Genomic DNA, 25,466 nt, shown 5'->3' on the forward strand with positions numbered 1-25,466 from the left:
GCTAAAGCCGGTAGAGTGGGGGTGGAGGGACAGGCAGGAAGTTGACCTGTGTGGTTGAAGGGTCCTGAAGGCAGGGGGCTGACCTGTGTGGGTGCGAGCGTGCCGCTGGAGCTCGTCACTCCGTGTGAACCTCTTCCCACAGAAGAACCAGTTGCAGACAAAGGGCCGCTCGCCAGTGTGCAGGCGCACGTGGGCACGCAGCAAGGACGTCTTACGGAACGTCTTGCCACAGTCGGGGATGTGGCACACGTGCTTCTTCTTGCCCTGCTCTCCAGACCTGAGAATTGGGGTGAGGGTAGAGTGGACGGAATAGGAAGAGGAGAGAAAAAAGGTAGAGGATGGGGCAGGAACAGGATGCAGTGAGGATGTGGGGTCAGGTCAGAGAGCACAAGGAGGCAAGGGGCAAGGTGGCACAGAGCTGCCAGCTCCTCCCTGCCTGATCTGTGCCAGTTGCAGCTCTGGACAACTGTTCAGGAGGAGCTTGGGGAACACAGGCCAGCCTTGTGGCTTGGCCCCTCTCCTTGAATTACCTCTTCTCCCCATCCTTGCAGTTGGGACATGTGCAGGCCATGCGGCGCCGCTTCTCCCCAGGCTGGGTCTCTCCGGCCAGGGCTTGTTCCATTTGCAGCTGGATCTGGGTGGGGCTCAGCCCACTGATGGTCAGGTTGTTCCCAGAAACATTCTGCACTGTCAGCTGCTGCTGCCCTGTGGGGACAAAGAGGGCAGAGTTCAGGGTGAGGAAGCCTGAAACCTCGAGTCAACCCTTCTGCCCTTCTGCACATGACAAAGATGATAATCATAGCAGCTATTTTTGAGAGCCTGCTATACGGTGGATACCGTTTTAGGGACCTTGTATGTATTCACTCATTTAATCTTCATGACCCTATAAAATAGGTACTATCAGCACTTTACAGATGAAGAAACTGAGGCTCAATAACATAGCAAGATCACACAGCTAGTAAGTGGTAGAACACAGATCTGAACCCAGGAAGCCCATTTCAAAGTCGGTGCCCTGAACCACTGTACTATGTAGGCAGAATTTGCTTCAAAATATTGCCCACATGATTTCAGTTGGGAAGGGACTTGTCTTAAGACATTTCTTCCTGAATCTCCTCCAACCTTAGGCCCTTGTGAGATACCAACTCTGCTTTTAGGAAAGACTCCAGGAATTTCTGTTAAAAAGACAGAGGTCACAGGCTAGGTACAGTGGCTCATACCTGTAATCTCAGCACTCTGGCAGGCAGGACAATTGCTTGGGCCCAGGAGTTCAAGACCAGCCTGGGCAACATAGGGAGACCCCCACCTGTACAAAAAACTAAAAAATTGGCTGGGCATGGTGCTACATGCCTGTATTCCCAGCTATTCAGGAAGCAGAAGTAGGAGGACTGCTTGAGCCCAGGAGGCTGAGGCTGCACTGAGCCATGATCTTGCCACTGCACTTCAGCAAGGATGATAGAGCGAGGCCCTGAGGCCATGTCTTTAAAACACACACACACACACACACACACACACAAAAGAGGACACAGTTCTATGGGCTTTGGGAAAAATCAGATGCTCTAGGATGCCTTATCCTCTTGGGGGTCACCTCAAGAGGGAAAAGCAAATGTGTTAAAGTGCTAAAAATTCATTAAGGATGGGCTGGGTATGGTGGCTCGCGCCTGTAATCCCAGCACTTTGGGTGGCTGAGGTGGATGGATCACAAGGTCAGGAGTTCAAGACCAGCCTGGCCAAGATGGTGAAACCCCGTCTCTACTAAGAATACAAAAATTAGTGGGGCATGGTGGTGGGCGCCTATAATCCCAGCTACTCGGGAGGCTGAGGCACAGATTGCACCACTGCACTCCAGCCTGGGCAACGGAGCGAGACTCCGTCTCAAAAAAAAAAAAAAATCATTAAGGATGAAGAGAAATTCAGAGAGCTCCCCCTACATAAGGAGCCATTTTTGCTAGGTTGCTCCAATTTTTCCTCTGGTTATTTGCAAGGCTGGTTTCACAGCATAAATCTCACCACTGAACTGAAGTGCAGCACAAACTGTTCCGACTGCCAGGGCCTCCCTTTTCTTCCAACCTTAACTCAAAGCTTTCTCCTCCAAGAAGCCGTTTTTGCGTTTGGATGTTAGTTGGAAAGTTTTCCGAGTACATCTGTCTTCTCTGTTTTCAGCTGTCAGATGGGGACATGTGCCTTAAACTATCTCTGAGTGCTATCGTAAGGACTAGGTGAGAAGCTGCAGGTGGACGTACCCTTAAGCTATGATGGACAGCATCCTCACTATTGTTACTGGAAATCCCGGGGCCAGCCCATAGTTTCCACCTGCTAGGAGCAGGTACCACTGCCAACACCCTGGCCACAGGGGCCATCCTCACCGCCTGTGTTGGTGATAGTGACAGGCACGCCCTGGACCTGGACACCATTGATGTTGATGGTCTGCATTGCCTGGGCAGCTGCCGCCAACTGGGCTGCATTCAGGCTGATGATGCTCCCGGCGGGGGCAATCTTTGGCAGGGGACGCTCTTTTCGGAGAATTGCAGCTGAGTGCTTTTTGCTGGTCCCACTCAGATGGGGAGCACGGGATGCAGGGCTGCTACAGGTGGTGTTAGAGGTGGCTGCAGCTGTTGCTGGGGGGCTGTCCTGGACAAGGACTGTCTGCACCTCACCGGAAGGCGTGCGGATGTAGACCTGGGAGGGGCCAGAGGAAAAAAAGTCAGTGACCGGAAAAGACTGGGTTCCTGGGGCTTTCAAATGTCCCTGCCCAAGTGAGAACTGGGGGCGCCTGACAGCTAAAAGTCTCTTCAATTCACCCAAACCTACATTTATACACAGCTAATGCTCAACAAAGGGCTGCTGGCATCCTATACTATGCTGGCGAATGTTGACTATTGATTTGAAATCAAATGTTGAATTTACTTAGCATGGAAAAAGATAATTGCCAAGAATCAGAATTGGAGATTTAGAAGGCAGTGCACTGTGAATGACCATCAACCAAATGACACAGGTTCACTTTAGTTTTTAAGAGCCACATATTACAGCCCACGAATTCCAGGTTATAGTGAGCTATGATCCCTCTACTGCACTTAGCTTGGGTGACAGAGCAAGATGCTATCTCAAAAAAAAAAAGTTTCTGGTCTTTGTAATCAGAAGAAGAAGAAGAAAAAAGAGCTACATATTAATGAAAAACAACTTTTCTCCAATTCAGATTGGAGAAAAATAAAATATGCTCATTGTTGGTGAGAGAGCAGAAAACAGGCACTTACTCGTATATTAGGCGTGGAAGTATGATGTGGGCTAACCTTGCTGGAAGGAAATTTGGGAATATGTATCAAAAACCTTAAAAATATGCATGTTAGAGGCTGAGTGGGACAAGGAGGGCATTTGTAGCAGGGAGGAGGGTGTCCGTGGTGGGTAGGGAATGGCGGTGGCAGGATAAGGAGGGTGTCCCTATGGGAAAGCTAATGACTGGCTGCATACCTAGGACTTATCCAGAAAGGAAGTATGTTAAGGATAATAGGAGTGAGGGCTCTCACTGTCACAGAAGGGAGTTACGGAAAGGGAGAAGGCTAGACGGAAGGCTGTGGTGCTAGATGGGAATTAGAGACATTGGTGGAAACTCATGGGTTTCAATATATACAGACAAAGAAATACAGATTCAAATGTGTGTATATGTGTATGTGTATATATTTGTGTGTGTCCTTATATAAGTTTATCTACATCTATCCATGTAGGCATTGCTTCGGTACGTCTGTTTATACATACTTCCTAGCTGTGTCCATTGAGAAGGGCTAGGACCAGCCATGCCCAGTAGCAATGAGCTTACCTAGCACCCAGGCCTTAGCTTGTAACTCACATGCTCCACTTAAAGGAATCCAGGCTCCTTGGAGAAATAGCTGATTCCAGGGTTGGGGCAGGGAAGGTACAAGAAAAGCTTGGAACACTTGTACTCGAAAGTAAAGGAATGCTTACAGAATGGTGGGGACTTGAAAAGATATAAGCCAGCTTAAAGGGGAACCCACTGGCCAAATCTAGGTCAATGAAAACATCGAAATAATCTTTACGGATTATAACCCAGTGAAAAAAACAGGAATCTGGCCAGGTGCGGTAGCTCATGCCTATAATCCCAGCACTGTGGGAGGCAGAGGCAGGCAGATCACTTGAGGTCAGTGGTTTGATACCAGCCTGGTCAACTTGGTGAAACCCTGTCTCTACTGAAAATGCAAAAAAAAAAAAAAATTAGGTGGGAGTGATGGCGCACGCCTGTAATTCCAGCTACTGGAGAGGCTGAGGCAAGAGAAGTGCTTGAACCCGGGAGGTGGAGGTTGCAGTGCGTTGAGATTGTGCCACTGCACTCCAGCCTGGGTGACAAGAGTGAGACTCCATCTCAAAACACAAAAAAAGCAGCAATCTGTGAGTCCATAATGACGTAAATAAATAAATGAGGAGGAAGAGGATGACAGAATTAAAAGAGGCTATCACATCCTTCAATGAGAGAAACCAGGAATCTGAGAAGAAATGGTTGACCCTAAGGCTGAGGTTGGGAAAATGTAAGGAATGAAGTTCAGAGACATGCTACAACAGGATGAACCTTGAAACATTATGCTAAGTGAAACAAGCCAGTCACCAGACACATGCTACAACATGGATGAACCTTGAAAACATTACAAATAGACTAGTAGTTGCCAGGGGCTGCTGCAGGAGGAGGAAATAAATGGGGAGTGATGGCTAAAGGGAGTTTCTTTTTGGGGTGATGAAAATGTTCTAAAATTATATAGAGGTAATGGCTGCACAACTCTGTGAATATACTAAAAATCACTGAATTGTATACTTTAAAAGGGTGAGTTTCATAGTATGTGAATGTCTCAATAAAGCTGATTTTATTTAAAAAAAAAAAAAAAAGAATGAGAGCCTGTTAAAGGGATATAAGAGCCGACCTGAAGGCCGGGTGTGGTGGCTCGCGCCTGTAATCCCAGCACTTTGGGAGGCCAAGGCGGATGGATCACGAGGTCAGGAGTTCAAGACCAGCCTGGCCAGGATGGTAAAATCCCGTCTCTATTAAAAAAATACAAAAATTGGCCGGGTGTGGTGGCTCACGCCTGTAATCCCAGCACTTTGTGAGGCTGAGGTGGGCGGATCACGAAGTCACCATCCTGGCTAACATGGTGAAACCGTGTCTCTACTAAAAATACAAAAAACCATCTGGGCGTGGTGGCACTCGCCTGTAGTCTCAGCTACTCGAGAGGCTGAAGCAGGAGAACTGCTTGAACCCAGGAGGCAGAAGTTTCAGTGAGCTGAGATGGCGCCACTGCACTCCAGCCTGGATGACAGAGCAAGACTCAAAAAAATAAAATAAAATAAAATAAAAAGAATGAGGAAGTGTTTCAGATCAAAAGAGGCTAAGGAGACAACTAAACGTAATGTGTAATACTGGATCAGATCCTTTTGCCACAAAGGAATTAGTGGGGCAAGTGGTGAAAACAGAGTGGGGTCTTGGAATTAGTAGTGTGTTTCATTGCTAATTTTCTGGGTTTGACAATTGTATTGTGGTAATGTAGAATGTCCTTGTGTGTAGGAATTAAAGCATTCAGAAGTGACAATCATGGTGGCATGGAGGATCATGGTGGCAATTTACACTCAAATGAGTCAAAAGGAAAAAAGTTCTTTGTAAAAAAAAAATCCTGCTGTGATTTTGATTGGGGTTATTTTTAATTCCTGGATTATTTATGACTGTGCTTCTTCTCACTTAAACACTAATAAACATCTCATCTCTTAAATTTTTTTTTTTTTTTTTTTTTTTTTTTTTTTTTTTTTTATAGAGACAGGGTCTCTGTCACCCAGGCTAAAATGCAGTGGAATGATCATAGTTCACTGCAGCCTCAAACCCACGGGTTCAAGTGATCCTCCCACCTCAGCCTCCCGAATAGCTGGGATTACAGATGTGCACCACCACGCCTAATTTTTTAATTTTTTGTAGAGATGGGGTCTTGCTATCTTTCCCAGGCTGGTCTTGAATTCCTGGGTTCAAGCGATCTCTAGCCTCAGCCTCCCAAACTGCTGGGATTACAGGCATAAACTACCTCACTTGGCCCATTTCTTAGTAAATATGCAAATCTCATTCCCAGTTTTCTGATATGTGCCCCTTTTTCAAATCACTGATATTTTTTGTCTGATTTTGTGTGTATATGTGCGTATGCATGCATGCGTATGTGTATTTGCATCTGAAGGTTCAGCAAGCTTTTTTTATAAAGGGCCGGAGAGTAAATATTTTAGGCTTTGTGGGGCATATTGTCTCTGCTTCTTAACTCTGCTACTACTGTTGTGCAAGGGCAACACAAATGGACGTGTCTGCACTCCAGTTAAACTTTTTTTACAAAAACAGGTGGCTGGGCTAGATTTGGCTTGAAAGTTGGTCACAGACTGCAAACCTCTAATATAGAATACAAATTTTTAAAAAATGTATGTGTCCTTGACCCACTTTTAGGGATTTATTTAGCTATAAGATTGGAAACAGCTTAGATATATACAGTTAACAAGGTATCAGTTGTATAATAATCCGCATGTTGGGATGATATAAAGCTGTGTAGTATGAAAAAATAATGCTGTAGCTAAATCTTTCTGCATATGCATCATTATTTCCTTAGGGAAGACCTGGGATTAAGTCCTGTCCCATCAACCTCAAGATATGGAACCTCATGGAAGGGAGGGAGGCAATGCCGAGGATGTGCTCCTGAGCAGGTGCCACAATTCTTCACCCGTCAGGTAGGTCTGATCATGGGAATTCACAGATACTGTGATAAACGACTTATAAAAAAATCACCTGGCAACATAAAAGATGCCAGAAGGGTGAATTCCTGTGTGACTTCTGTGTCCACAGTTCAAATTCAAGGGCTGTCTTCTCCACCTGGGAAATGATACAACTTCCCACTCTCAGTCATTCGGTTCTCCCTCTATAGACAACGAGGTCATAAATTCCTCAATGGCAGGAACTTTTTTATATATTAAAAAATAAAACTCCCCAATTTTAATGGTAGCACCTGCTACACATAAGACACGAGAGTCAAGGTGGAAGATGGAAGAGTGTGGGGTCTGAAGTTACAAATCTCAGCTGACTCCTGGTTCCTGTCATTTGTGCCCTATTTGATCCTGGAAACTTCATAAATGATCTGAGTTCTGGGTTCTCCATCTGCAACATGGGCACAATTACTGGCACTTAGTAGGCATGCACAAAGAATAAAACTTGCCTCACAGAGCCAAAGAGATTCCAGAGTATTAGAGCACATTAATAAATGCCAAAAATAAGAACATTCTTGTTGGATTCAGCATCCCAGTTTGGCAGGAAGCAGTGGCTCAGCCTGGCATGGTGGCATACACCTGTAGTCCTGGCTACTCAGGCTGAGGTGGGAGGATTGCTTGAGCCCAGGAGATTGAGACTGTAATGATCACATCACTGCACTCCAGCCAGGACAACCGAGTAAGACCCTATCTCAAAAAAAAACACCCTAAAACAAACAAACATTCCAGATGAATCTAGCCGAAATATTCCTGCTATAAAGCTAGGCTGCTCTTCCTGTTTTCATCTTGTCATTAATAATGATCAGCATTTTTCTCATTAATTTTCTTACTTTACATAAAATTCTATGGACTGGAATGTTTTCATTCTTGTTAATGTTTTGAGTATGTAATTCTATAATCAAAAATAAGTGTTATTAAAAAGTATGTATCTGTCCCCTTTCCATCCCCTGAAAAAAAACCCATAAAGAAAAAGGGCCAAAATATCCCTATGTTTCATCTAATTTCTAAAGATAAGCAGTACTTGGCCCTATGAACTAAAGAGAGCCCATTGGTCAGGTAGAAACGGCCACTTACTGCCCATCCCAAAAGATACTGACTCTCAAAGGTCAGATTAAGCTGGGAGATGATCAGCATCATCTTCAGAGCAAGCCAAAAAGACATAACCAGAGGAGGAGGAGGACAGTACAGGGAGTGTGGTACCTGAGTAGGTGTCGGCTCAGCTGCCTGGATCTGAAAGTTCTGGGAGGGCTTCTGGGGGACAGTGGGGAGGGTGGCAGATGCCGCCTGCACCACCCGCAGAGCCTGCTGGGGGATCTGCACCACCTGCTGCTGCTCGGCCTTGGGGGGCACCACCTGGACCTGCTGGACCACAGCTGGCTGGCCCCCCCCAGGGCTCTGAACAATGAGCAGGTTATTTCCTGCTTGGATGATGTTGTCCGCGGTGGTCTCGATCAGCACCGTCTCCACCTGCTCAGCCACAGCCACAGGAGGCTGGGAGGCAGGAAGGCTCTTCTTCCTTGCTTTCTTGTTAGTCTTAGACAGTGGGGTTGGGGGGCTTTCAGTGAGGAGCTGAGTGGGGGCCCCGGTGTCACTGGCGTTCACGAGGTTGTTGACAGGCAGAGTGAGCGTCACATTGCCGCCCCCACCTGTCAACTTCACCACATTGGCCCCACTCTGCACGGGGGTGGTGGTCGTACTTGACTTCTGGATGGGGGCTGGCTTGATGGGGACAGGCTTGTGACTGGACGGTGAGGGGGTGATGATGGCTTGGTTGGTGCCAGGGATGATCTGGATCTGGTTGGTGAGATTGGGCTGTACTTGGATGGTTTGGGAACTGCTTGCCTGAATCTGAGGGACTGCCTGGTACTGGATATTGGCATTTGATCGGGTCCCTTTGTTGATCATGGTGGGATTCTGGATAGCAAACACCAGCTGCCCTCCAGGATAGGAGGCGCTCAGTTGTGACCCCTGAATCTGAAGTACATTTCCTTTGGAGGACAAGATTCCAAAGCTATTCTTGCCGGGGCTGAGAGGGAGAGGGGCAGGTTTGATAGGGACAAGTTTCCGCGGTGTGGGCTGTGGGGGAGCAGGAGGTGTCACAGCAGCTTCAACTGCTGGAGGGCCAATTTTGCTACATGTTGCAGCAAGCAGGGCTAAGGGAGATGGCTGGGAGTCCTGCAAAAAAACAGCAGAGAAAAGGAATGAGACAGGAAGGCCCGCTGCCCAGCCGCCTCTGTCCATGATCTTCTCTTCTTGGCGGTATTCCACGCCACTCTTCCCCACCTCCGTGGCAGGCATGTTGCCAGCACCCTCCCCTGCTTGGCTGCTGTCTCCCCTTCTCTACTGGTTTCTCCATTAAGTGAGGGAGAAAAGGTGGACAGTGTCTTTCTCAGGAAGGAATCCCTGGCCGCACCCCACAGACAGGGTAAACTAACAATGTGAGCTGACTTCCTACTCCCCACTGGCCTTGTTTCTAAGGACAGTGAAGCATGTTTGGCTCTTAGATGGAGTTTTGTTAGCCCACCCCAGGGACTGAGGGGTCCCTGATTGCTCAACTGAGGAAATGAGGGAGGAAAAAAGAAATGGAGGGGCAACAGGAGGAATAAATACTTCAGTAAAGGGCTTTTTAGTACTCAGAACATGTAACTTTATAGATTGGGCTACACTTTCAAGACAATGAGAGAGCCTCTGTTTTCCTTTTCCTTTTTTAGTGAGGTCTGGTGGAAGGAACACAGAGTTTAATCCTTGTTTTTCCGGCAGCCCAACTGTGGCACCTTAGGTAAATGGCCATGGTTTCTCAGTAAAGAAAATGTGGCTAACTGAACCTTCCCCAGTCTCATAACCTAGGGTATTTATAGTGAGACAGTGAAGATAAAGTGTTTTCGGTGAGTCTGTCCAGGATGCTGCAGCCCCAAGCCCTCGGAGCCCAGTGCCTACTCGCCTGTGTGGTGGAGGCAGCAGGCTGCAGGTAGTCACTGGGACTGACAGCAGCAGTGGCAGCCATGCTGGTCTGTGGATCTGTTGGAAGAAAAGAGATGGAGTAATGTATAAGATGCCCAAAAAGAACGCAAGCCCACTTGCCTCAGATTTTCTTTCTTTTCTTTGAGACGGAGTTTTTGCTCTTGTTGTCCAGGCTGGAGTGCAGTGGTGTGATCTCAGCTCATGGCAACCTCCCCCTTCTAGATTCAAGCAATTCTCCTGCTTCAGCCTTCTGAGTAGCTGGGATTACAGGTGCCACCACCATGCCCAGCTAATTTTTGTATTTTCAGTAGAGATGGGGTTTCACGATGTTGTCCAGGCTGGTCTCGAACTCCTGACTTCAGGTGATTCACCTGCCTTGGCTTCCCAAAGTGCTGGGATTACAAGCATGAGCCACCACACCTAGCCATATTTTCTTTTTGCCTCTATTTGTTGCTGCTTCTCCAAGGGAAGTTAAAGACTTTTCCCCAGACTTCCCCACCCTGGGTTGACAGCCTTACATCTATTTCAGTAGATTACTTTCTCCTCTCCTCAGACTCAGCCATCTGAGGCTGTGAGGACAGCTGGTCCTGCTGTCGTTGGACTGCCCCCTCCAGCCACCACAGAGTCCAGATAACACAAAAATAACCAAGACTATACCAGGACTCTCTTCTGTAACTCAGCTATGCCCTCTCTGATGGGCACTGCTGGCTCTCCATAGCTAAACTGGAACTCCTCTATGGTGGGCAAGGGGAGCTCCCCAGCTAATCCTCTAGCTCAAACTCAAGCCTCCTGTTCACTCCTGCTGTAGACAGATGCCAAAACTGAGAGGGAAGTATCGCTCAGTCAGTTTTTCGGACAAGGAGGACACACCTGCTCCATTCCCAAATCTTGGGTGTTTTATGCTCAGCCTTCACCACAAAGGCTGTTGTCCCCAGGCAGCATATACAGCACATGGGTCAATTCTTTTTTTTTTTTTTTTTGAGAAGGAGTTTCACTCTTGTTGCCCAGGCTGGAGTGCAATGGTGCGATCTTGGCTCACTGTAACCTCCACCTCCCAGGTTCAAGCGATTCTCCTGTCTCAGTCTCCTGAGTAGTTGGGATTACAGGCATATGCCACCATGCCTGGCCAATTTTTGTATTTTTAAGAGAGACAGGGTTTCACCATGTTGGTCAGGCTGTTCTCAAACTCCTGACCTCAGGCGATCCACCTGCCTCGGCCTCCCAAGTGCTGGGATTACAGGTGTGAACCACTGCGCCCGGCCTCATGGGTCAATTATTTACGTGAATTTACACTTTTTACATAGTACAATAGGCATGGCCCCACAGGCATCAACCGAGACTCGGTAGAGCTAATGACTAACTGGATATAACAAGGAGAATGAAAACAGAGTAAATTCTATTTTTGTTTAAATGTGTATATATTTCTATACATGAATATAACCAAATAGGAAAAAGTCTTAAGCCATTATCTCCTAGTGGTTGAGTTTTGTTTGACTTAAATTTATTTTGCACCTTGTTTTTCTGTACTTTTTCATTTTCCCATGATAAATATATTCTACTGTACTTTTTTTCTTAAATAAAGAAAAATATAGTTGAGGAAGTAATGAAGGGACTCTCTACTGTGCACTTAAGTCATCTAAAAGAGGCCAGGTACAGTAGCCCATGCATGTAATCCCAGCACTTTGGGAAGCCAAGGTGGGAGGATCGCTTGAGCCCAGGAGTTCAAGACCAGCCTAAGCAACACAGTTAGACCCTGTCCCTAATAAAAATTTTTTAAAAAGAAAGAAAAACAAGATCAGGAAAATGAAAGTCATGAGAATTTTAGGAGAAAGAATCTATGCCATCTTAAAGTTCATAAATCACTAAAGAAAAGAATACCAGGGGCCGGGCGCGGTGGCTCAAGCCTGTAATCCCAGCACTTTGGGAGGCCGAGACGGGCGGATCACGAGGTCAGGAGATCGAGACCATCCTGGCTGACACGGTGAAACCCCGTCTCTACTAAAAAAATACAAAAAACTAGCCGGGCGAGGTGGCGGGCGCCTGTAATCCCAGCTACTCGGGAGGCTGAGGCAGGAGAATGGCGGGAACCCGGGAGGCGGAGCTTGCAGTGAGCTGAGATCCGGCCACTGCACTCCAGCCTGGGCGGCAGAGCGAGACTCCATCTCAAAAAAAAAAAAAAAGAATACCAGGCAGAATCAGATTTCGATCCTGGACCTTTGGAAAGCAGATTTCACTAAGTACAGAAATAAGAGGGGTATTACTTTGAAGACTCAAAGAGACAAAAAGGCTCAGGGTGCATTCTGCTTGGAAGGCTGAGACGGAAGGGTCACTCAAGGCCAGGAATTTGAGGCTGCAGTGCCCTATTATCACACCTGTGAATAGACAAAACACTCCTGCCTGGGCAACATAGCAAGACCCCATCTCTTAATAAAACAAACAAAAAGGCTCAGGGGTTGAGTCCTTGTAAGGAATTTGGCAAAAAGAGGACAGATATTGGGCTGGGTGTGGTGGTTCACGCCTGTAATCCTAGCATTTTGGGAGGCTGAGGCAGGCAGACTGAGCTCAGGAGTTAGAGACCAGCCAGGGCAGCATGGTGAAACCCCATCTCTACTAAACATACAAAAAATTAGCCAGGCGTGATGGCAGGTACCTGTAATCCCAGCTAAACGGGAAGATGAGGCAGAATCATTTGAACCCAGGAGATGGAGGTTGCAGTGAGCTGAGATCGCACCACTGCACTCCAGCCTGGGCAAGAGTGAGACTGTCTCTAAAACAAACAAACAGACAAACAGAGGATAGACACTGGGAAAGCTTCTCTGGAAGAACAATTCTTAAATGGGGAAAGGTAAAGAAAAGGTGAAGGCACGGGACGCAGTGACTCATGCCTTTAATTCCAAAACTTCGGGAAGGCGAAGTGGGAGGATTGCTTGAGGCCAGGAATTGGAGACCAGCCTGGGCAACAAAGGGAAACCCTGTCTCTACAAAAAATTTAAAAATTAGCCACACATGGTGGCACATGCCTGTGGTCCCAGTTACTCAGAAGGCTGAGGTGGGAGGATCACTTGAACCTGGGAGGTCGAGGCTAGAGTGAGCCGTGATCACATCACTGCACTCCAGCCTGGGTGATGGAGCAAGACCCCATCTCCATTTAAAAAAAAAAAAAAAAAAAGATGAAGTGGAAACTGAAGCCCTGGATAGGTGATGAGCTGGTAAGAAAGCACACCAGTGCCTTAAATGGTTACCAGGACTGAAGTTCACACAAACTGTACTCCAGAGGGGGAGACTTTGCAGACACAACTGCAAATGTGTGTGGAGCCAGAGGGCAGCTCTGGGCAAAATTATATATGCAGATCCTGTAATATTACAGGCACTGATCCTTGGCAAAATCCTAGAACAAATGATTGAATAGTACTGTAACTACTGAGGAAAGGAAGGAGTGACCACAAGGAACAGCATTATAATATAGAAGAACAGGTCATGCTGAACAAATCTGTTTCTTTTTATAGGGTTTTGGAAGGATACATCAAGAGCATGGTATACACCAGGGATTTTATTTCAATAGGCATCTGGCTGACATTTTCATAATATTCTTGTGAACAAACAGGGAGGAAACTTGAGCAATATGATAGTCTAGTTTGGGGCTAAACTGAGCATGCCTCCACCTAAGTGCTGAGAAGTCTGCTGCTGCAAGGTGTCTCGAACTGGGGTGGGTCTCAGGACCAGGGTTCACAGGCATCTCCACAGAGGCATTTTTATTCTTTTCTTATGTTTTCACTGTGATGATTTTTTTTTCTTTCTTTTTGAGACGGAGTCTCACTCTGTTGCCCAGGCTGGAGTGCAGTGGTGCCACCTCTGCTCACTGCAAGCTCCACCTCCCGGGTTCACGCCATTCTCCTGCCTCAGCCTCCCCAGTAGCTGGGATTACAGGTGCCTGCCACTATGCCCGGCTAATTTTTTGTATTTTTAGTAGAGACGGGGTTTTATCATGTTAGCCAGGATGGTCTTGATCTCCTGACCTCATGATCCACCCGCCTCGGTCTCCCAAAGTACTGGGATTACAGGCGTGAGCCACCGCGCCTGGCTGATCTTTTAGTATTTTTAGTAGAGATGGGGTTTTGCCTTGTTAACCAGGCTGCTCTCAAATTCCTGACCTCAAGTGATCCACCCACCTTGGCCTCCCAAAGTGCTGGGATTACAGGCATGAGTCACCGTGACCAGCCACAACAAAGATTTTTATTTGTTTGTTTATATTTATGTAGAAACAAGGTCTTACTCTATCACCCTGGCTGGAGAGCAGTGGCATGATCTCAGCTCACTGAACCTCTGCCTCCTGGGCTCATGTGATCCTCCCACTTCAGCCCCTCAAGTAGCTGGGATCACTGGTGCACACCACCACACCCGGCTAATTTTTATATATTTTCTAGAGACGGGGTTTCACCATGTTGCCCAGTCTTTTCTCGAACTCCTGGACTCAAGCAATCCCATTGCTTCAGCCTCTGAAAGTCCTGGGATTACAGGCATGAACCGCCACGCCCAGCCCAGTCATCTTTTTAAAAATGAACATATATCATAGATCACCAGATAACTGCTGCATAACCAAGTCCTGCACATTTCAGGGCCTGTGTGTTTACAAGTGCACTGTGTGGGCTAATTAGGACAACTTCATTCTGCACATTTAGTTCACAATACATCTGTGCAAAGTGAAAGATGACATAACTTCAGAAGCAGTGGGAAGACTGTGTCACCCTGACTGACACGCTACAGGATGTGTGTGCAGAACTCAAGGAGCCTAAGTGTCAAGTCTGTGCCGTGCTTACAAGGAAAAGCAATGATTTGGGTTCAGTCAAACATCACCATCTCAGAATGATGCTGATAATTTGAATTTTACTGGCTTTTTTTGTAGTTACATATGTGAACTTTACAGGAGCTAGATCGGTGAGCTGACATACAGATTCATGTTCATACAAAATTAAGTTGTAATATTGTAATGAAAATAATCTAAGCCAACCCCAAACCATTTTGCCTTTAGAGTGGTGGTGTTCAAACTATCAGACCACAAACCACAGTTACAAAAACAATTTGCACCAAGACCCACCATATGCATACATACACCACACATTCCTGTCACATGCTCACGCAATGAAAGTTTCCTGAAACAAAACTCTCTTATTACATGTGATAGACTGTGATATTTTTCTATTCTATTTCAATTTTTTAAATGCTGGCTGCGACCCACTAAATTGGTTTTGTGCCCTACAGGCTGGAAAACTTAGGCTTTAGAATGGTATTCACCACCCAAGTTCGGCAAAGATCTAGATGACAAGTAAAACTTGCGGATGTTGGCGGGCCTGTAATCCTAGCACTTTGGGAGGTTGAGGTAGGTGGATCATTTGAGGTCAGGAGTTCTTACCAGCCTGGCCAACATGGTGAAATCCTGTCTCTACTAAAAATACAAAAAAATTAGCCAGGTGTGGTGGCACATGCCTGCAGTCCCAGCTACCTGGGAGGCTGAAGCAGGAGAATTGCTTGAACCTTGGAGGTGGAGGTTGCAGTGAGCCGAGATCATGCCACTGCACTCCCGCCTGGGTAACAGAGCAAGACTCGGTATCAAAAAACAAACAAACAAAAAAAACCTGCAGATGTCACAAAAGTGAGAAGGATTGTAAACACAATGGGTATCGGTAATAGGGTTCAAGGACATCTTAAAAAACTGGTAGGTACAATGTTTAAGAACATCAGGCTCCATACCTAAATGAGATTCTGACTGTGTGGTTCATTAGTGGGATGGTCCCTCTTAGCCTCCTCCAGTGCCCTCTGTAAAACAAAGGTAATGTCATCCTTCTAGGATTTCTGTGAGGCTCTAATAATTTATATGACAGCATCAAGGGTTTAAAGGCTATATAGGCTTTAAAGTTTAAGAAGTCTTGGCCAGATGTGGTGGCTCACGCCTGTAATCCCAGCACTCTGGGAGGCCAACGTGAGCAGATCTCTTGAGCTCAGATGTTTGAGACCAGCCTGGGCAACATGGTGAAACCTTTTCTGTATATTAAAAAAAATAAAAAAGTTGAGTAAGTCCTCCACTTAGGTTAAAAAGCCAATCACATGCATAGAGGGAAGAAAGAGCCTAATAGTGCCACGTGGAAAAGCCCCAGAGGTTTTTGACTTTAAGCTGAATGGGGGCCAGCACAATCTAGATATGGCTGCCAAAAAGGCTACTGCAATCTTGGATTGCATTTCTAAAAGTTCAGTTATAGAACAAAAAAATAATATCCTCCTGTAGTCTGCACACTTGGGCCACATCTGGAGCATCAGATTCTGTTCTGAGGGACATTTTAAAAGGGGGATTTTCAGCTGGAGCTTGTTCAGAAGACAGCAGCAATGGTTGTGGCCAGGGTGCCAGAGTGGGGACATGGGTTCAAAGGGTAGAACCAAGACTCCTGTGTGGACATTTTGAGGTAGATTTTAGTTAACACAAGAGAGAACTTTGCAAAGATGAAAATCAGTTGCCTTCCGAGGTACTATGTTCTCCCTTCTCTGGAATCACTTAACCAGAGGCAGGACATGTGTCCCTGCTGGAGTCAGGATGTTGAGATGGGGTGGAAAGTTGGACCAAATGATCTTTAAGATTTTTATTCACAGCCGGGTGCAGTGGCTCATGCCTATAATCCCAGCACTCTGGGAGGCCAAGGCAGGCGGATCACCTGAGCTTAGGAATTCGAGACCAGCCCGGCCAACATGGGGAAACTCCGTCTCTACTAAAACTACAAAAATTAGCTGGGCATGGTGGTGCACACCTGTAACCCCAACTACTCAGGAGGCTGAGGCAGGGGAATCACTTGAACCCGGGAGGCGGACGTTGCAGTGAGCCAAGTTCGTGCCACTGTAGTCCACCTGAGCGACAAGAGCAAGACTCCGTCTCAAAAAAAAAAAAAAGATTTTTATTCACTGGAAGAAAGTACAGTGATTTAAAATAAGTTTTTTTAAAAAAAGATTTTTAGACTCCTCAGACCATGTTGCTGATAAAAATACAAGATGAGTTTGTTGCTGGCAGAACTGCAAAGGAAGGCAATGGCTCTCCCAGGAGGCTCCCCCAGGGCTCAGGTTTGCTTAGCTAAAATTAGTGAATGACTCTCTTAGACATCCTCTATTATAAAACAGAAGGGCCATAGGATCCGTGCAGAGTGTAAATGAAATGAGACAAAATAAAAACTGGCCTAGTGTTTCTTCATCATCTGCCTCTCTCCCTTCTCTGTAGTCCTTATTACCCTGGACTCAAACTGTTTGGACACTGGGCTGGGTTCTGAGTGATTCTTCAGTTAGGAGGTTAAAGCAGAATCTACTGAAGCTGCAGACTGCTGGTGCTCGACGTTGCACCATTTCAGCTTGTTTCATTTTCCTTCCCAGCTGGTTCCTGAAATGCTCCTATAGATCTCAAACCAACGTTTGCAAGTATCTTCCCTAGTGTCACTCAGAGCTTTATGGCCACAGGCTGCAGACCTGGGCAACCAAAAGAGAGACCGATCTCCCTGCCACTACAGAATTAACCTCCTGGAATTAACCATGAAAAGGAGAAGAGAGGCATTTCCCACTGATGTTTGGAAATGAAAAGTGGTTAAGAAGAGGTAGCATAGATACCTAATTGTAAGGCTATGATCAAAGGCACTTTAGAACCTCATGAATTTGGAACCTTACATTTAAAATATACAATTTGGACATAAATTGTGCTTAACTTTTCTTTCATACTATTTTTTTGTTATTGTTCTTGTTTTTTTTTTTGAGACGGAGTCTCGCTCTGTCACCCAGGCTGGAGTTCAGTGGCACGATCTCGGCTCACTCCAAGCTCTGCCTCCCGGGTTCACGCCATTCTCCTGCCTCAGCCTCCCGAGTAGCTGGGATTACAGGCATCCACCACCACGCCCGGCTATTTTTTGTATTTTTAGTAGAGACGGGGTTTCACCGTGTCAGCCAGGATGGTCTCGATCTCCTGACCTCGTGATCCACCCGCCTCGGCCTCCCAAAGTGCTGGGATTACAGACATGAGCCAAGGCGCCCGGCCTCTTTCATACTATTTAAAGCGAGCCTAAATGGTGTTTGAAGATTGCAAAAGGACTCTTAGTAAGAATAATTGTTTTATATCACTTCCGCTATTTTAATAGTGCCACTTGCTTTTAACAGTAGTTTACATCCAGTCACTGAAACCGACACCTAACAACATAGGTAAGTGGGATTAGTGCATATTCTTGAAAAGAAAAAGCTGCACTGCTTTCCAAGTTATATCATTCAGACTTTTCATTAAGTTAGGTTGGCTAAAACTTTCCCAAGAGTCCCGAGGCTGGTGAAGTTTTACAATGATTTACTATACAAGCAATAGTACCTCTCTTAGGCTCCAAGGAAAACTGCAGGGGCATCAAACAAGGTTTGAAGGCAGCATGGGGTAGGGATGGGGTTGCAGGTGCCTGAAGGGACCACACACAACATTTCTTTCCCATATTGGAAACCAATTTAATTCCAAAACCAGCAGAAAAGCATCCCGAGTTTCTGGACTCTTGATGTACTACTGATCATCCGCCTCTACCTCCTGTTCCCTCCAGCACAGCCTCACTTCTTACCCCCTTAGCCAAACTTGGTAGAAAAACTGCTGGCACCCTGCTGTCCCCTCCCTCCTTCCCTACTTACTCATTTCCCGGCAGCATTAGGACGTCTACCCTGGCACTGTGCTCATGCTGCACCTGCCCAGGTCGCCAGCGACCTCCTTGCTGCTCAATCCAGCAGCCCCTCCGATGAGTGCCTCCTCCTCGAAATTCCCATGGATATTCTCCCACCTCTCCTGCCACCTCTTCCCCTTGTGGGCACCTCTTCCCCTTGTGGGCTCCTCTTCCTTTGCCACCCCTTTTTTTTTTTTTTTTTTTTTTTTTTTTGAGACGGAGTCTGGCTCTGTCGCCCAGGCTGGAGTGCAGTGGCTGGATGGATCTCTGCTCACTGCAAGCTCCGCCTCCCGGGTTCACGCCATTCTCCTGCCTCAGCCTCCTGAGTAGCTGGGACTATAGGCGCCCACCACCTCGCCTGGCTAGTTTTTTTGTATTTTTTTAGTAGAGACGGGGTTTCACCGTGTTAGCCAGGATGGTCTCGATCTCCTGACCTCGTGATCCGCCCGTCTCGGCCTCCCAAAGTGCTGGGATTACAGGCTTGAGCCACCGCGCCCGGCCTTGCCACCCCTTAAATACTGATGTTCCCCAACATCTGTCCTTTCTCCTCACCCAGCACCCTTTCCCTGGGTGACCATGCCTATTCGCATGGCTTTACGTACCTTCCACAGGCTGGCAACTCATAGGCCTGTGTCTGGTCCAGATCTCTGCTCCACGTGTTAGACCTGTACATCCAGCCCTCTGTGCGTCTTCCACTAGGGCTGGCCACAGACACTTGGAATATTGAGCTGTCAGTTTTGCCCATTCTTTCTCCAGCTTTCCTTTTTTTTTTTTTTTTTTGAGACGGAGTCTCGCTCTGCCACCCAGGCTGGAGTGCAGTGGCCGGATCTCAGCTCACTGCGAGCTCCGCCTCCCGGGTTCACGCCATTCTCCTGCCTCAGCCTCCCGAGTACCTGGGACTACAGGCGCCCGCCACTGCGCCCGGCTAGTTTTTTGTATTTTTTAGTAGAGACGGGGTTTCACCGTGTTAGCCAGGATGGTCTCGATCTCCTGACCTCGTGCTCCGCCCGTCTCGGCCTCCCAAAGTGCTGGGATTACAGGCTTGAGCCACCGCGCCCGGCCCTTTTCTCCAGCTTTCTTACCCTCAGCCACCACAGGCCTTCTTCCAGATCCTTGAAAAACTTTCATCTCTGCAGCTGTCTTTCCTTGCTTACAACTCTTTCTGTTCTCTTCACTAGCTAAGACCTCACCCTTCAGGTCTCTGGCTGTTTGACTTTCCCAGCATAATTTAAGAGCCATTATGTAACAGGCATGCCATTTCCTCAGAGTGGCCTTTCTGGACCCCTGAGACGAGGTTAACTCCTTTGGGAACACTCACTACCCATTAACTAATCGTGAGCCCGATGTATGCGAGGGCTCCCCAGGGTGGGCCATGTCTGTTTGCACCACTGAACTGTAGACACCAAGCCCGGCACATGGCTCACGGCCACCTTCAGTGCCTATGGGCTGTATGAATACCCTGGGTTAAAGCAGCCTCTCTTCTGGTATCTCCAATCAGGACAAAACCTGAGTATCCCCCTCACTGCCAACCAATCATCAAGTCCTCATGACTCCACTTCATAGACAAACCTCCCTGTAGTGTACCCAGGCTCCCCATCCTCATCACCATGATCCACCTGAGATATTGCCCACGGCCTCCAAAACTGCTTCCTGGCCTCTGGCCTCCCCCTTAGCCAGCCTCCACAATTTGGTCAGAAGGCTCTTTTTAAAGTGCAAATCCCATCCAGCTACTCTCCTAATTAACCCCCTCAATTGTTCCCTGATGCTGTTGTGATAAACTTATAAAGGCCAGAACAAGCTGTCCCTCCCTGGTCCACCCCCCTGACCTCTTGCCCTTCCACCTCTCCCAACACACACTTCAGCTTTTCATTTCTGGAATTAAAACATGCCACCCTGTCTCACTTGGGGCCTGAAGCACACTCTCTCCCATTTGCCTGGTCAGCTCCTGTCCTTCAGAGCTCATTTATACTCTTACTCAGGGAAAGCCTCTCCTGACCTCCTCCCACCTCAAGTCTGGGGCAGGTGACCCTGCTGCCTGCCAGTGCATACTCCAGGCACACTTCCACACTGTCCCACCAACAGAGCTGGGAGTGTGTCCCTGTCTCACAGGTCTTTCTAGGCCTGACTTGGGGAGAGCACGTAACAGGAAGAGAGACCTCTGAGCCCTGGCCACCAGGCTTCAGGCTGTTCGACCGGTCCTTTCACTGAGAATGCTACTCTTGAGACCCAGCAAATGAGAAAGGGCGCCTACAGAAATACCACAACAGTAGGCTTTAGGAAGCTTTTCCTTCTGGAGAGAACTTGGCTCCATCTCCACAACCCAGGCCTTGGGGGTAACGGCTTTTTTTGCCTGTGGGTTCCTGCCATCGTGGCTCTGGCTTTCTTGGCCTTTTGCTATGGTATTTCCCCTGGAGGAATTTCACACTGTGCAAACAGTCTTTCTGTTGGCTATTTTGGTCAGCTCAGCTGGGCCTTAAGCCAACAAAGCAGTTTCTAAGCCCAGGCTTTTCCAGTTGCCTAGCCTGGAAGAATTCAGAGCTGGTGAGGGAAAAGCATGCCCTGGCTGGTTTTAGAGAACAAAGTTGGACCTCAAAGAAAGCTGACAAATGGGGTAAAAGAATTCATTTGGATGAAGAGAGCAGCAACCTTGGTAGTGAAAGACTCCAAATTGTGCTGAATATTTCAATGAGAAGCAAACCTTAGCAATCACAATAGCCATTATGTGGCTCGGTGGGCATGGTGGCTCATGCCTGTCATACCAGCACTTTGGGAGGCCGAGACAGGAGGATCACTTGAGGTCAGGGGTTCAAGACTAGCCTGGGCCACACAGCAAGATGCCATCTCTACAAAAAATGTTTACAAACTAGTTGAGTATGGTGGTGTGTGCCTGTAGTCCCAGCTCCTTAGGAGGCCAAGGTGAGAGGATTGCTTGAGTCCAGGAAGTCGAGGCTGCAGTGAGCTATGATTGCACCACTGTGCTCTGGCCTGGGTGACAGAGTGAGACCCTGTCTTTAAATAATAATAATAATAATGTTAAATAAACAAATGAATTAAAACCATGATAAAAGAGCCCAATAACAGTAAAACAAATTTCAATGGCTTTCATTAAACGAGAACACCTCTGGGCAGTGGCTTGCTAATGCCACAGGCTGAAGGAAGGAAGAAGGTGAGTAAGGAATGGAGATCTTGTCTCCACATTAACCCTTTACGGAGCTTCTCATCTCCCCCCACCCCCCCCATCTCAGACCCCCAGCCTCAGGCAATGACCCTTAGGTATGTCCACGATTTCACCAAGAAGTTAAAATTTCCCTCATCAGCTAAGATCCATTATGTCTTCCCTTCTCCTCAAGCAAAACTCCTTGCAAGAGTTACCTATATTTCTCTCCTGCTAGCTTTTCTTAAACCTGCTCCAACCAAGCTGCACCCTCCCCAGGCATGCCACCAAAACTGTTCATGCCACCTCAGCCTCCCGAGGAGGTGGGATTACAGGCATGAGCCACTGCGCCCGGCCTCTTCTTCCTTGAAACACTTTCTTTTTTTTTTTTTTTTTTTTTTTGAGACGGAGTCTCGCTCTGTCACCCAGGCTGGAGTGCAGTGGCCGGATCTCAGCTCACTGCAAGCTCCGCCTCCCGGGTTCACGCCATTCTCCTGCCTCAGCCTCCCGAGTAGCTGGGACTACAGGCGCCTGCCACCTCGCCCGGCTAAGTTTTTTTTTGTATTTTTAGTAGAGACGGGGTTTCACTGTGTTAGCCAGGATGGTCTCGATCTCCTGACCTCGTGATCCGCCCGTCTCGGCCTCCCAAAGTGCTGGGATTACAGGCTTGAGCCACCGCGCTCGGCCGAAACACTCTTTACTTTGCCTCTAGGACATACTTTGCTAGTCTCTGGCTAACTTCTCCCATATCTCCTTTGCTGGTTCTTCCTCTCCTCTCAAATTCTAAATGATTGGGTTGCCCCAGGACTCTGTCTCAGGACCTTTCTTTTTTTGGTTTTTTTTTTTTTTTTTTGAGATGGAGTCTCGCTCTGTCGCCCAGGCTGGAGTGCAGTGGCCGGATCTCAGCTCACTGCAAGCTCCGCCTCCCGGGTTTACGCCATTCTCCTGCCTCAGCCTCCCGAGCAGCTGGGACTACAGGCACCCGCCACCTCGTCCGGCTAGTTTTTTGTATTTTTTAGTAGAGACGGGGTTTCACTGTGTTAGCCAGGATGGTCTCGATCTCCTGACCTCGTGATCCGCCCGTCTCGGCCTCCCAAAGTGCTGGGATTACAGGCTTGAGCCACCGTGCCCGGCCAGGATCTTTCTTCTGTCTACACCTGTTTCCTAGCTGATTTTGTCTAGTCTCGTGGGTTTAGAAACCAGTAAGATACAGATTCTATATAATTTTAACTCTCACATTTCTATCTCGACTTGTATATCCAACTGCCTACTGATATCTCCACTTGGATGTATTAATAGGCATCGTAAATCTAACTAGCCCCAGCTGGGCGCGGTGGCTCACGCCTGTAATCCCAGCACTTTGGGAGGCCGAGGCAGGTGGATCACCTGAGATCAGGAGTTGGAGACCAGCCTGGCCAACATGGCGAAACCTCATCTCTACTAAAAATAAAAAAATTAGCCAGGTGTGGTGGCGAACGCCTGTAATCCCAGCTCCTCGGGAGGCTGACGAAGGAGAATCGCTTGAACCCGGGAGGTAGAGGTTGCAGTGACCCAAGATTGTGCCACTGTACTCCAGACTGCGTGACAGGAGCGAGACTCCATCTCAAAAAACAAAACAAAACAAAAATCTAACTAGCCCCAAACAGTGCTCCCGATATTGTCCTAATACTGTGACTCCTTCAAAATTCCCCACTGCAGTGAATGAATAGTAACTCCATCTTTCCAGCTGCTCAGCCCTAAAACCTTGAGAGTTATCCTTATCTTTTTTCCACACCCTACATTTGACAGCAAACACTCGTATCTTCAAAATATATGCCCAAGCTGACTGCTTCTACCACCTCCTCTGTCATCACCTAGGTCCAGGTTTCTATCATGTCTCCCATGGATTAACCTCCTAGCTGCGCTTCTGACCTTGACCCCATCAGTCTATTCTCAACACATCTAGAGTAAGACCCATCACACTTAAATGAAACCGTGTTATTTCTCTGCTCAGAAGCCCCCAATACCATCCCATCTCCCACTCAAAGTAAGAGCCAAAATCTCCATCGTGACACAGAAGGCCCCTGGGGGACCTGACCTCTTTCACCTGCCCTGTCACTCTCCCTCTCTCACTGCTTTAGCCATGCTGGCTCCCTGCTGTTCCTGAACATACCAAGTATGACCCCTGCTGAGGGCCTTTGCATTGCTCTTCTCTCTGCTGAGTTCTCACCCTCCTCCCCTCACCCCAGACAGAACAAGGCTCAATCTCCTCCCCACTCCTTCAGGGTTTTATTCAGATGTCACTTTATCATTGAGACCTTCCCTGATCACCCTATGTAAATTGCCACCTCCCCCTTTTTTTCCTTATCCTCGTTTTGCCTCCTTAGCACTTCTCACTGTCTAACAAATATCTATTAGTTATTCATTGTCTCCCACTAAGATGTAAGCTTCCTAAAGGCAGGGACTTCTCTGCGTTACTCACTGATGTATCCCAGTCCCTGGCACATGGTAGGTACTTAACAATCTATGTTTGTTGAATAAGTGAATGAGTAAATCCTGGAGGCTTTACAGCACGAGAGCCTAAAGGGAGTGTAGGAACCAAAGTAGAAAAGCTGCAGATTTGCATACCCTGGCACTAGGTCAGGATCCACTCCACAGCTGACCCAGACCCTGATGGGTTTTAGCTGATGGAACCCTCAACCCCACCAGTCACCTCACATGTGGGCCAGTGCAGTCCAGTCCTGCTCCTGGCCAAAAACTTCAAAGCGCACAACTCTCATCACCACATACCAGGTACTACTGCATTTCAATGCTTCTCTCAATTGACATGCATTATTAATGCTTCTCTCAATTGACAAGCATTGGCGGAGCCAGGATTGCACCACTGCACTCCAGCCTGGAACTCCATCTCAAAAAAAAAACAAAACAAAAACAAAACAACAACAACAACAACAAACATAGCGGCGAGTGGTTCATGCCTGTAATCCCAGCACTTTGGGAGGCTGAGGCGGGCAGATCATGAGGTCAAGAGTTGGAGATCATCCTGGCCAACCCAGTGAAACCCTATCTCTTCTAAAAATACAAAATTAGCTGGGCGTGGTGGCGCATGCCTATAGTCCCAGCTACTTGGGAGGCTGAGACAGGAGAATCGCTTGAACCCGGGAGGCGGAAGTTGCAATGAGCCAAGATCGCGCCATTGCACTTCAGCCTGGCAACGGAGCGAGACTCTGTCTCAAAAAAAAAAGATAATGAAGGCACTCGAATTTGGATACCACCTGTCTGTCTCCACCCTTAATTCTTCTTTCCAAAACGTGACTATGTCATTTGCTAGTTTGCATCCTAACTGGGTCATATCCCATTGTACTGGAAGGGACTTTGGAAATGTGTGGGGGTGGGGACAGCATAAACAGAACCTGATCAAAGCAGGCCCAAGAAACAGCATCAAGTTTTTTTGTCAAAGAATACTGGGCCTCAGAATTCTTAGAGAACAGGAGGAAAAAAAAGCAAGATACACTTTTTCCCCTAAAGAATCTCATTATGTGCTTTGGCACATTTATTTGTGAGTAACTCCCCACACTTATCCTGGGCCAGGATCAGCTTTTTGTTTGTTTGTTTGTTTGTTTTGAGAGTCTTGCTCTGTCGCCCAGGCTTGGGTACAGTGGTGCACTCTCGGCTCACTGCAATCTCCGCCTCCTGGGTTCAAGTGATTCCCGTGCCTCCGCCTCCGGAATAGCTGGGACTACAGGTGTGTGCCACTACACGTGGCTAATTTTTGTATCTTTAGCAGAGATGGGGTTTTGCCATGTTAGCCAGGCTGGTCTCGAACTCCTGACCTTAAGTGATCTGCCTGCCTCAGCCTCCCAAAGTGCTGGGATTACAGGCATGAT

The 25,466-nt window shown here is 47.5% G+C and overlaps 1 protein-coding gene and 3 long non-coding RNA genes across 16 annotated transcripts in view; 1 reads left to right on the plus strand and 3 right to left on the minus strand.

Moving 5' to 3' along the window:
- Positions 1-25,466, plus strand: part of LOC106994018 (uncharacterized) — a 52,692-nt gene that overhangs the window by 17,082 nt on the left and 10,144 nt on the right. The window contains exon 2 of the long non-coding RNA XR_001440406.3: positions 6,630-6,747. This is a non-coding gene — a long non-coding RNA (uncharacterized LOC106994018). The remainder of the gene's footprint in view (positions 1-6,629; positions 6,748-25,466) is intronic.
- The window catches only part of SP2 (Sp2 transcription factor), a 35,459-nt gene that overhangs the window by 5,738 nt on the left and 4,255 nt on the right, over positions 1-25,466 (minus strand). For 5 of the 13 annotated variants that reach the window (XR_013405682.1, XM_077968546.1, XM_077968547.1 and 2 more), the window contains 5 exon segments: positions 9,722-9,798; positions 7,981-8,955; positions 2,364-2,676; positions 531-705; positions 84-277 (listed from right to left, as the gene is read on the minus strand). Coding sequence is in view for 11 of the 13 variants with exons in the window: in XM_077968546.1 (XP_077824672.1) it covers positions 84-277; positions 531-705; positions 2,364-2,676; positions 7,981-8,955; positions 9,722-9,798 (1,734 nt within the window). In the remaining 2 variants the exon portion in view is untranslated. 13 annotated transcript variants of the gene reach the window in all.
- On the minus strand, positions 11,724-12,910 carry LOC144335635 (uncharacterized). Its single transcript, XR_013406630.1, has 2 exons — positions 12,860-12,910; positions 11,724-12,809 (listed from the first exon to the last, which is right to left on the minus strand). It is a non-coding gene; the product is annotated as an uncharacterized LOC144335635 (long non-coding RNA).
- On the minus strand, positions 18,154-24,535 carry LOC144335632 (uncharacterized). Its single transcript, XR_013406627.1, has 3 exons — positions 23,031-24,535; positions 21,347-21,662; positions 18,154-18,563 (listed from the first exon to the last, which is right to left on the minus strand). It is a non-coding gene; the product is annotated as an uncharacterized LOC144335632 (long non-coding RNA).

The sequence above is a fragment of the Macaca mulatta genome, chromosome 16, assembly GCF_049350105.2.
Source record: "Macaca mulatta isolate MMU2019108-1 chromosome 16, T2T-MMU8v2.0, whole genome shotgun sequence".
NCBI lineage: Eukaryota > Metazoa > Chordata > Mammalia > Primates > Cercopithecidae > Macaca > Macaca mulatta.